The sequence below is a fragment of the Notechis scutatus genome, chromosome 2 (assembly GCF_049901735.1).
Source record: "Notechis scutatus isolate UNSWTSFEM ecotype Mainland chromosome 2, rNotScu1.2, whole genome shotgun sequence".
NCBI classification, from domain to species: Eukaryota; Metazoa; Chordata; class Lepidosauria; order Squamata; family Elapidae; genus Notechis; species Notechis scutatus.
In genome coordinates, this window is record NC_142010.1 from 154317497 (window position 1) to 154329159 (window position 11663).

The 11663-nt window shown below is 39.7% G+C and overlaps 1 protein-coding gene across 1 annotated transcript; it reads left to right on the top strand.

Moving 5' to 3' along the window:
• Nucleotides 1–4177, top strand: LOC148132345 (uncharacterized). The gene is made up of 4 exons (XM_087954100.1): nt 1–166; nt 316–560; nt 984–1123; nt 2714–4177. The coding sequence occupies exons 1-4, from the start codon at nt 12–14 to the stop codon at nt 3548–3550; spliced, it is 1377 nt and encodes a 458-aa protein (XP_087810226.1). The 5' UTR covers nt 1–11; the 3' UTR covers nt 3551–4177.
• The last annotated feature ends 7486 nt before the right edge of the window (nt 4178–11663 follow it).

Sequence of the window (11663 nt, forward strand, 5' to 3'; positions counted from 1 at the left end):
ATCTTCAGCATATGCAACCCAATTCAGACAAAGATGAACACTCGGAACATAGTAACAGCTCAGAAGTACCATGGCTTGTGAACATCTATGGCAATGGCAGGAGATGCCAAGGAGTTATTCTGAGCAGTTGGTGGGTCTTGACGGCAGCCAACTGCTTCCTACTGATGTGAGTAATGGAAGAAATTGGAACACATTTTCCTTCTAGTAATGATTAGCATATGGGGAAATATAATACCAAACAACTTCTAGGCTATGGGAAAGTCCTGCCACCAGAGTTATCTCCCTTGATTAGTTCATGCTATGTATGTCTTGTAGGAATCCGAGCCAAGTAGAGTTGACTGGATCACGTGGGCGTTTCTCCACCAATACAGTGAGCCAATTTCTGCTACATCGGGGCTTTAGTTCTTGGAATACAGCACCCAATAATGACCTGGGACTAATCTTGCTTGGTCAGCCAGCTGATTTAAGAAGGCAAGACATGTGGCCAGCTTGTATTCCCAAAGAACAAAAACCTTATGACATAACAGAGGAATGCAGGATTTTGGAACAAAGTAGTAATGGTGAGTTTGAGAGCATTCCATTTGGGTTTTTGGATGTCAGAAAAATGTATTAGGACCAATGCCACAAGTACAAATACCTTCAAGTTATTTTTAAAAACCAGCTAACTAAAGGCAGAATTCAATGCATTTGGCATAGCTGTAAAAAATATTGGATAAGCATGGCAGCTAGTATATGACATGCAATCAATATTATTTTTAGGGAATTGTTTATCCTTGCTGCTTTGAAAATATGGGCAAAAACCAGAAAAGAGGATAAGCAACTTTTCCAGAATTTGATAATTTTTTAAAAAAGAGTACCAATATTTAAAATATAATATTGCACATGTATAGTCATAAACATATTAAGAGAAAAGAAGCATTGCATGAAACCTTGACATAGCATAACAGTTAAGGTAACTGAGGATATTTTCTCCCTCTCTATAGAAACCACAAAGTTATTTTTAAAGGTAACCATTGTGGAGAGTCTGAGTGTCTCAGAGTGTTCTAAGCACTGGCTTGGATCTACAAATGAACGGAACTTGTGTGTTGAAAGAAAAAAACCTCCAAAGCATGCAGATTGCAAGGTAACCTATATAAATGGATTCAGGGTCAAATCTGAGGATGAAGAAATTTTCACTTTGCTTTGCTTGACCATTGTAATGGTCATGACTATAAAGGTCATTGAAATAATGACTCTCCCAAGGCCTTATTTATCTACCGTGCTTCCCCGAAAATACGCCCTACCCCAAAAACAAGCCTTAGCTTGATTTTTTGAGGTGGGTCTGATATCAGCCCTATCCCAAAAATAAGTCCTAGTGAAGGGATTGGATGTGGCCAACACAGGAGGCAGCCGTTCCCTTCCCCGGTCACCTCCTGGCTGCTCAGCCCCTTAATCGAGCCTGCAGATCAGCTGAGCCAGCGAGGGCCAGGAGCTGCCTCCCATTCCTTCTCTCCGGGCGCAGCGTGTTCCTTTCAAGCGATCAAATGTCACTTGAGAAAAGGACGCACATCCCTTGGATTGCAACACTGAAGGCTCAGGAAGGACTCTATTTGGGATGTCCATCTGTGCTAAGTTTAAGGAAAGGATGACAGGCAGAAAAATCCCCCTCCCCATTTTCCTGCCGTTTGCCAAAAAGGCTCCATCCCGAACCTTCAGCATATCCCAGGATTGCAACGCTGAAGGCTTGTAATGGAGTCTTTTTGGCAAATGACAGGAAAATGGGGAGGGGGATTTTTCTGCCTGCCATCCTTTCCTCAAGCTTAGCACAGACTGAAGAGAGGATGGCAGCCAGAAAAATCCCCCTCCCCATTTTCCTGCAAAAAGACTCCCTTCTGAACCTTCAGTGTTGCAGATGCTCCGTGGACACTGGGATGGCCTGCTGCCACCATCACACTGTTAGGTAAAGAGGGCATGAGGCACGTCGCTGGGCCTATTGCTCTTTTTGTGGATGCCATTAACAAAAGAAGGAGCATGGTGGCTAGGGTAGCTGGAGTGGCCACCGCGAGGCTGTTCTGCATGGATGGCAGGTGCGACCGTTAGGTAAGGGCACACGGGGCAAGTTCCTCCCCCCTTCCCCTCCTTTGGCTTCGTCTCCTCACCTCGTGCTGTCTGCACTGCAAGCAACAAGGAGACCCAGCAACACGTGGGGACATGTCGCTGGGCCACCTGCCTCTTTTGCAGCTGCAAAAGCGGCCATGCTTGCTGGAAGTGGCGGCCTGAGCGGCACCCGCGAAGCAGCTACTTCATGGATGTGGGATGGCCTGCTGCGACTCACCCCCCGCCTCCTACCGGTACATGGGGGGGATTGAGACACCCCCAAAAAGAAGTCCTAGCCGTTTTTTTCGGGGGTCAATAGAAAATAAGACCCGGTCTTACTTTGGGGGAAACATGGTACAGAATTAAAACCTGAACGCTACTGTTTCAAAGAGGGGGTAAAGCCTTTTCGATCTGTTTCAGAATAGTTTCTGTGCTATTAGTGTTTGCTGGAATAATTTGGTTTTGCTAACCAAGAAAAAATATTTTTAGAACTTATTGGATGTGTCAGAAGCCTGTTATGTTGGCTGAGCCTATCCCTGCTATAACAGTGTCAGTGATTAAAAATCTCAGCAGCATAGCACCAGCTATGCACCAGCAGAAAAAAAAAATCACCAATGCAATTCCTCTTCTACTGCAGGTGCCTGTAGGTACTCCAGTGGTGTGCAATGACCCAGCTACATCAAAATGGGAAGTGATGGGCATTGTGAGCCAGAGTATGCATAACTGTTCTGCTCCTATTTTGGCTGCCCAGCTTTTAACCCACTTAAAATGGCTGAGGCAAGAGGGAACCCTAGAAAATCCTCTTCAGCAAGAATTACCTTCAGCTACTCCAGGTGTATTGATCACATTCCAAACAATGAACAAGACACTTTCAGCAACTCAGCAAGTATCAACAGCAGACCCAATTTCTCAAACAACCATATCACTACATACCAATTATGTACCTCTTACAAAATCCCACGATAACAAAATATCTACAACATCAAGGCAGTTCCTTCCCCAAACTGAAAAGCCCGAGAATGTAAAAGTCAGAACTGAACAGACCTCATCTGTAAAAACTTTTGTCACCCAAAGGACCTCTACAACAATTACAAAAGTATCATCTGAAATCCCTTCCAAACTGAGAGAGCCTTCATCTGCAATATCTACAAAAGCACACCAGTCTCAATCTGTAGACTCTTCTACAATCAAAAAAATTGTTGAAATGACCACAACAAAACAGCCCTTCTGGAACACAAGAGAGTCAACGTATCCAACATTTACAGGTGTTGGACATGAAACCCATGGAGAATCTTTCACCAAAAAGCTGTTACCTTTCACAGCTGAAACAAGTTCTGTTGCAAAAACAAGTATAATATTACCACCTAAGCCTTTGACACCTTTAGAGACCACTCCTATGGAGCTTTCACCATCCACTACTGCAACAGATATCAATGGAGGTTTACCCGTTCATCTTGTGATAGCTGAACCATAGTTGCCAAGGAGCAACCAGGAGGTTCCATTTCTGGCATGAATTGCCCCACCCAGCGTAGCTCCAGCCCCCCATCTTCATTTCTGAGTAGGCAGCTCTGAAACTGGGTGCAGTGAGGTGGCGCAGAATTGCTTTGATCAGGAGAATCCCCACAAGAATGAAAGGGGAACCAGGAAGTGGGTAATGAAGGGAGTGGACGTCCAGGAACCTACACATCACCGGACATCAGGCTAATCAATCATTTATTTCTTTTTGTTCTCTCTTTCTTTTCTTTCTCTAATGGGTTTAAAATAAAATGTTTCTAGTATAGCACAGTGGCTTAGCCATTCTCTCTGTGAAAGAAATTTACCAATATGACTGAACCAATAACATTCAAAAGGAACTGGAAACTAACAGGTCAATAGAACAATTTTTGAAGAATATCAGTCATGTGCACATAATATATTTAAAGGAATGAATATCATTTGAAATTAAATATTGAGGGAATTTGATAACTAGCACATAACAAAGGTAACTACTGTATATAATGATGAACGTTCTGAGAATTCTAAATAGTCAATGTATAAATTGCATAATGCATTATTTAATAGTAATGATAGATTTGCTTTGGAAATAAATTTAGAAAATATGGATTATTATTTTTATGATCAAAAGTCTAAATTACAGATGGGGAACTGCATTTTTTTAAACACTTCCAGATGTGGATCGAGTAATGGACATTGTGGGCCATGTGACACTATTTGAATCGGGGTGGGTAGGTGGGTGGGAAATCACATATATTATTCAATGCAGCTGCTTGTTCTTGTTCTATGCCTGTTTTTTTTTTCCAATTGGAAAATCCACTGGAATTTAGTCATTTGGTAAACGAAGTTTGTCCTTCAGATAATCCAGATATGATTGTTGACTCTCAGACTGGACCACAGCAGATTTATATACACATACACACCCATATGATTATACAGTATATAAAACTAATACAAGCTAATATAAAATAAGAAAACAGAAAGAAAGAGAAATCAAAGAGAAGTGCAAGAAAGGAAAAAGTAAAGAAACAATAGAAAATAAAGGATAATCAATTATTTTATAATTATAAGTTTCTTACTCTAAGGTTACAGGCTCATTTCAATTCTGTGTATTTTGTACCTCTTTTGACTAATTCGGGCTTGGTTATGCACTTTATATGCCGTATAAAGTGCTCTAAGTGTACAGAAAGCTTTGGACAAGATGCCAGCCAATGCCATGTCATAAAGAAGCTGAATGCTACCTAGTTGAATGTAATGACCCTGTTTTTTAACTTTAGTTCTTATGTGGTGTACATATGCTTAATTTGTATTTTAAAAGGATTATTTAGATGGCACGTTCACAAGCACAAACATATGTGGTACCTAATATTTCTATGCATTTTAATAATTCCTTATATGCACTTTAAGCTTTGTTTCTAAGTTAATTAGGAATTTGTATTCAGGTTCAATATCATAGATAACCTAGACTTCATGCAATCTCTATGGTTGAGTTTGCAGAGTATTCTCTATATGTTTGTGCCTTTGTGACCAACTGATAAGTTCCTGAATTTGCTGAGAGAAGTTGAGATTTAATTAAAGCAGACTAGTTGTTGTCTTAGAAGGATGTTATTTAAGTGAAGAATATTTTGTAGGCCAGTGAAGCCCATTGGAACATTGAAGTGATGCAGTGATATCTCCAAGATGGGCAAAGCTGAAATAATCAACTTTTTTTTTTCATTTAGGAATAGAGTTTGGAGGGAACTGATGCATTTTTATTACAAAAATGCCACTAAAAATCAGCTACTTGTGACTCTAGAGTCTGCGAAAATAAGTGAGGCTATCGATTATCCATTTTTGGACTCAGGTTTGAAAAAATAGCTGTTTTGAGAAAATAATCTTCTTCCATTTGGAGCACTGTATCTTCCATCATTCCTTTTACAGTTTCACAAGGTGGGGGGGAATCTGATTTTCTGGTTTTTCCTGTAATAAACTTGTATCTTCCACTATCTTCCACTATCAAAAAACCTTGTGAGAAAACCTGAAAACTTGAAAATCCTGAAATGGCACAAGAAGTTTGAAGAAAAGAAATGGGAAGGAATCAAACATCGACTAAATATTGCTGTGAACTGGATAGCAAGACATGTAGATTCATAGCTGCCACAGTACTTTAGTACACAGTATGAAAATTTATTTATCAACGGCTTCTTACGAAGTTGGAGATACCAAGTGAGGCTCTGCAAGGGTCATTCCTGAGTCCTTTATTCTCCAGCACTTTTATTAATTTTTTTGGCAGTAGCCAAAAAATTTAATATAATCCTACATTGCATTAACAGAGGTATAGAATCAAGATCATGTGAAGTATTACCCGCACTTTATAAAGCCTTAGGAAGATCACATTTGGAATACTGCATTCAGTTTTGGTCACAACAATATAAAAATGATGCTGAGACTTTAGAAAGAGTGCAGAGAAGAGCAATAAAGATGATTAGGGGGCTGGAGGCTAAAACATATGAAGAACGGTTGCAGGAATTGGATATATCTAGACTAATGAAAAGAAGGACTGAGGTGACAAGATAGCAGTCTTTCAATATTTGAGGGGCTGCCACAAAGATGAGGGGTCAACCTATTTTCCAAAGCACCTGAAGGCAAAACAAGAAGCAATGGATGGAAACTCATCAAGGAGAAAAGCAAGCTAGAACTAAGGAGAAATTTCCTAACAGTGAGAACAATTAATCAGTGGAACGGCTTGCCTTCATGAAGAAGTTGTGAATGCTCCAAAACCGGAGGCTTTTAAGAAGAGATGACAACCATTTGTCTGAAATGTTATAGGGTCTCTTATTTGAGCAAGGGTTTGGACTAGAAGACCTCCAAGGTCCCTTCCAATTCTGTTATTCTGTTAATTATTAGGGTGAAGGGAGGGAAGGGAAAACTTAACAAATTTGCAGATAAAGTTGGATGGAATGGGTGATGTCCTACAAGACAGAAATAGAAACATCAGGATGGTTGGAGAAATGGGCTGAAAGTAACAGAATTTAATAGAAGCTAGTGCAGAGTTCTTCACAAAAATCAAATGCACATATATACTGTGGGGATGGGGGACACACTTGGCTTTGTTTGAGAGTGGGGGGAAAGATAGTTGATTTCAAAGTGATTTAGACCAGGAGTCCCCAACCCCACCCCACCCCAGCCGTGGATTGATACCAGTCCACAGCCCGTTGGGAACCAGGCCACGCAAGTGGTGGGTGAGCACATTTGCACATGCGTGGGATCTAGGTTGCAAGCACAGCCATCCCCCTTCCCCGCCACTGCTGCTGGTCCATGCAGCCAGAAACATCAGGGACCACTGATTTAGACTCCGCACTATAATGTGGCCCCAAATGCCATTTTTAACTGCCTGAATGGAATAACATTTCCAGATAACAGGACATAATTTTTCTGTTTTCTGCCTTGAATGCATCTACAGTATTGTATCCTGTTTTAGATTGAAGGATTCTGAAAAATTGGAGCAGTGTTCAGGAATGGCAGTAAAGATCATGAAAGGACTGGAAGCTAAGTACTGTGAAGAAAAGATTGAAGGAACTGGCATGCTTAGTCTTGAAGAAAAAGGATTGATTATACTCTTCAAATTGTTGAAAGGATGTCACAGAGACAGTCCAGGCCTATCTTCTCTTCTTCCAAAGCGTAGGACACAGAACAATTTAAGTTTTAGCAAATAAAATTCTGATTGAATGTGAGAAAAAAACAAACCAATCTCAACAGCAAGAGCAATTTGTCAGTGGAACCAGTTACTGAAAGAGTGAGGATCTGAGTAACTGTCTGAGAAGCTTTAATACAAACTTCACTGAGGAGGCGGCAGCTGGATTCAAATCACCTCATGGCTCCTTCTAATTATTTGATTCTGTGATCCTAGGCAAATTGATTTTTTTTTTCCAGTTCAAGGGAACATGTAATAAGAATACCTGAATACCATTATTAATATATACAATATTATCAGGTGAATTATGTATAAACTAGGAATATTTGTGGATCATAATTTTTATGAGGACACAGCAGTTGAAAAAGATACCAACATCTCCCAGCTTTTGTCTCTTTTCCTTCAAACCAGGATAGGCTTAATCTATGCACTGCAGTAGACCTGATGTGAACTGTTGTTAAGAGAGATTGCTCCATTATGTGGAAATCAAATAGGAGGAGAAATATTAGATTTTGTCCAGGGTAACCAAGACTGGGGAGGGTGGCAGGAAAACATTGAACAAATATGAAAGGCATCCAAAGTCCTTAGTCTCAGTGAAAGTGCTTGAAGGCACAAGGAAATGATTTTCCAGTGACGAGAGGATATGATGGGCTTTCCTGTTATTTTACCTTTGTGACCATTTTTGCTTTTAAATTAGGAATCATTTGGTTAACCCAGAGAGACTTGCAAAATATTCTCGGTCTTCTGTTGAAGCCATGATGCCTTTTGGGAGTTTGGTTATGCTGGTCTGTAACCATAGCAGAGATTTGATTCGATCTATTATTACTGCATAAAAGGCAGTCCCCTTTGTTTGTTGTTCTCTTTTGGCTGACCACTTTGGGGGCATAGACACAGTTGGCCTAGCCCTAGGGTGGTCATTTGGTTTAGAAATGTTATTTTGGGGAAGCCCTGACATCTCTGTCTCTAGCTCAGGTTCAGTCCCTTCAGATGCAGTTTTGGAAACGGCCAGAATGTCAAGGATAAACAGTAACATCAAGCTTTTCTTCCCATTTTCCCCGCCTCACTTGTTTTGCTACCTGCCTTCAATCCAAACTCAATCTAGCCTTAATCTACAATTTGTCCAGGGATATTGACTTGTTATCAGATCTTATTTGTAGGAGATCAGTTGCCAAATGTGCCCTTTTTACCTAATTTCCTGTCAAAAAGGACATTCTTGGTCAGAGCAGTGAAAATACCATTTTAGAAAAGTGATTATTTCAAGTCACCTGAGTGTTATCTGGTTGATTGGTTTATGTATTTAGGTTTATTATTAACTTCGAATGCTTCCTGCTGGTGCAACAACAGATTGGTTACAATGGTTAAAATATACTGAATTAAAAACATTCATAAAAACAATCCACTGTGAAAACAATGTGCTAATTTCTTAATTAAATTATTCTTTGGGAAGAAAAATGCTTTCACCAGTTTCTTGGAGGACAAAAGATAAGTACTACTGAACCACAAGAGACCTGCTGTTCGAGACTGAGGAGGGTACTGCTAAGAATTCCATTCTTTGGGTCCAACTTACTGATGTATAGCAAGGTAGACATGTGGAACATCTATGCAGGGTGGGCAGATTCTAATGGATATATCAAAAGGTTTAGAGAGATTAAAAGATTCCTTCCCATAATGCATAAAAATGTTCGAAAGTTATTTCAGGAAGCCCAAAGTTTATTTATTTATTTTATTTATTTTATTTTGTCAAGCGATTATAAGATAACAGGTATAAGTATAACATAGTTATGAATACATGAAATGGATACATATAAGAAAAATAAAAAGAAACAATAGGAAAGGGACGGTAGTTCTGTGAAAAGTTCTGTGAACAGAATGAAATGGTTCATTTCCCTATATTTATTTATTTATTTATTTATTTTGTCGAGCAATTATAAGATAACAGGTGGTTATCTTATAAGCATGGTTATGAATACATGAAATGGATACATATAAGAAAAAAAAAGAAACACTAGGACAGGGGCGGTTGGCACATTGGTGCACTTATGCACGCCCCCTACAGACCTCTTAGGAAAGGGGTGAGGTCAATAGTAGACAGTTTAAGGTTAAAGTTTTTGGGATTTGGGGAAGAAACTACAGAGTCAGGTAGAGTATTCCAGACATTGATCACTGTTGCTGAAGTCGTATTTCCTGCAATCAAGTTTGGTGCAGTTTACCTTGAGTTTGTATCTATTGTGTGCTCTTGTATTGTTATGGTTGAAGCTGAAGTATTCATTGACAGGTAGGACATTGCAATATATAATTTTATGTACTATACTTAGATAGGACCAAAGGTGGCATAGTCCTAGGTTGTCTAGGTCTAGAATTTCAAGTCTGGTGGCATAAGGTATTCTGCAACAAGTAGAGGAGTGGAGAACTCTTCTTGTGAAATATTTCTGGACTTTCTCAACTATATTAATATCAGATACGTAATGTGGGTTCCAGACTGATGAGCTGTATTCAAGTATTGGTCTAGCAAATATTTTGTATGCTCTAGTTAGTAGTGTGAGATTACCGGAGAAAAAGCTACGCAGGATTAGGTTAACAACTCTTAATGCCTTTTTGGCTATGTAGTTACAGTGGGCTCTAGCATTTAGATCATTAGAAATGAGTACTCCAAGATCCTTGACAGAGTTTGGATCATCAACAAGATCTTGACTATTCAGCTTGTATTTTATTTTCTGATTTTTTTTGCCAATATGTAAGACAGAGCATTTATTTGTTGAGATTTGAAGTTGCCATTTGTTTGACCATTCTGATACATAGTCAAGGTCTTTTTGAAGTGTAGCAGTATTGTCGGTGGTGTTGAATAGCTTTACATCATCAGCGAAAAGAACACAGTTGCTCTTAATATGATCACAGAGGTCATTTATGTGGAGCATGAAGAGAGTTGGTCCTAGATCACTGCCTTGGGGGACACCACTGTTGACAGGTACGCTCCCAATTTTGACCATTTGTTGTCTGTTTGACAGGAATGCTTCTATCCAGTTATGCAGGTGTTAGAGATACCATAAGATTTTAGTTTTAGGAGTAGTTTGTCATGTACCACTGAATCAAAGGCTTCACAGAAGTCTATGTAAATTGCATCTATTGCTTTGCCCTGATTGAGTTGTGTAGTCCATATGTTTTTGCAGTATAAGAGTTGCAGATTACAGGATAGTTTTTTCCTGAAACCAAATTGTTTATTAAAGAGTAGGTTGTATGTCTCTAAGTGGAGGATGATGGATTGGTTAATAATTGATTCCATGACTTTACAGGTGACGCAGCATAAAAAGATTGGTCTGTAGTTTTCAACTAGTTTCCCTTTTTGAAGATTGGGGATGACCATGGCGATTGACCATACATTTGGTAAAGAGCTGGTCCTGAAAGATTTTTCAAAGATTATGCTTAGAGGTTTGGCTATGGCAGTGGATAGCTTTTTTAAGAAGTAGGCACATATTCTGTCCAGTCTAATAGATAGAGATGGTTTTAGATTGTGTAGTGCTTTTTCAACATTGTCTTCTGTAAAATTGATATGTATTAGATCATTGTAGTTGTCTGTGGTTCAGCTAGGAAATACTGGGCATGATCCATTGCTGTTTACAAATACTGAGCCAAAGAATATGTTAAAGAGGTTGGCTTTAATGGTGTCATCGTTGCAGTCTTTACTATTCGGTCTTTTCAGGGGTGGGATAGACCTTGAGTCTTTTATTTGTTGTTTACAAAATATAAATATATCTTCTTAAAAATAGAGGTGAGACTATTATAGACTGCCAAATGCTGCTAAGCTACAACTGAGCTATTCCAGCACCCAGCAACCAGAGTTACACTGGAGAGCACTAAGAGATCAGCTGCTTGAGCAAAAGCTCAAGTCCCCCTAATTAAGAGGATCTGAGTATCCCAATTAGGAAATGTGTATGATAACATCCCCGTACTCCTCCTTCTCAACGGGCACTTACTCTCAAGCTCAACTTATTTCTTCAATGAATTACATTTGTGTGATTAAAACCCCAAGGTAAAAATTGTTTGCACACATATATATGGAAATAAATCCTATGATGCTCCAGGCAAATAAAAACCGACAGTGGCCAAACGGGACCATCTAATGAGACAAAGGTATCTTTGGGGTGCTCTTCCTCTCTAAGGAAAGTCCTCCGTCCCCAACAGTTTGGTTGGAACCTCAAATTTCCTCTTTCTGAGTTTACAGCACCAGAACAAGTCCGCAATGGAACATTTTTTGGGGGAAATGTTTGTGATATTAGGTCGTTCATTGGGTGCCCCCTCCAATAAGCTTCCTCGTTGAAGAAGAAGCCAGGTTTGGGGAACGTTAGGCAGAATCACCTCGGGGCGCACTGCAAGGGCGAAGGCGGGAAGAAAGAAGATCGCGGACACCAGGTACAAGCGGGGC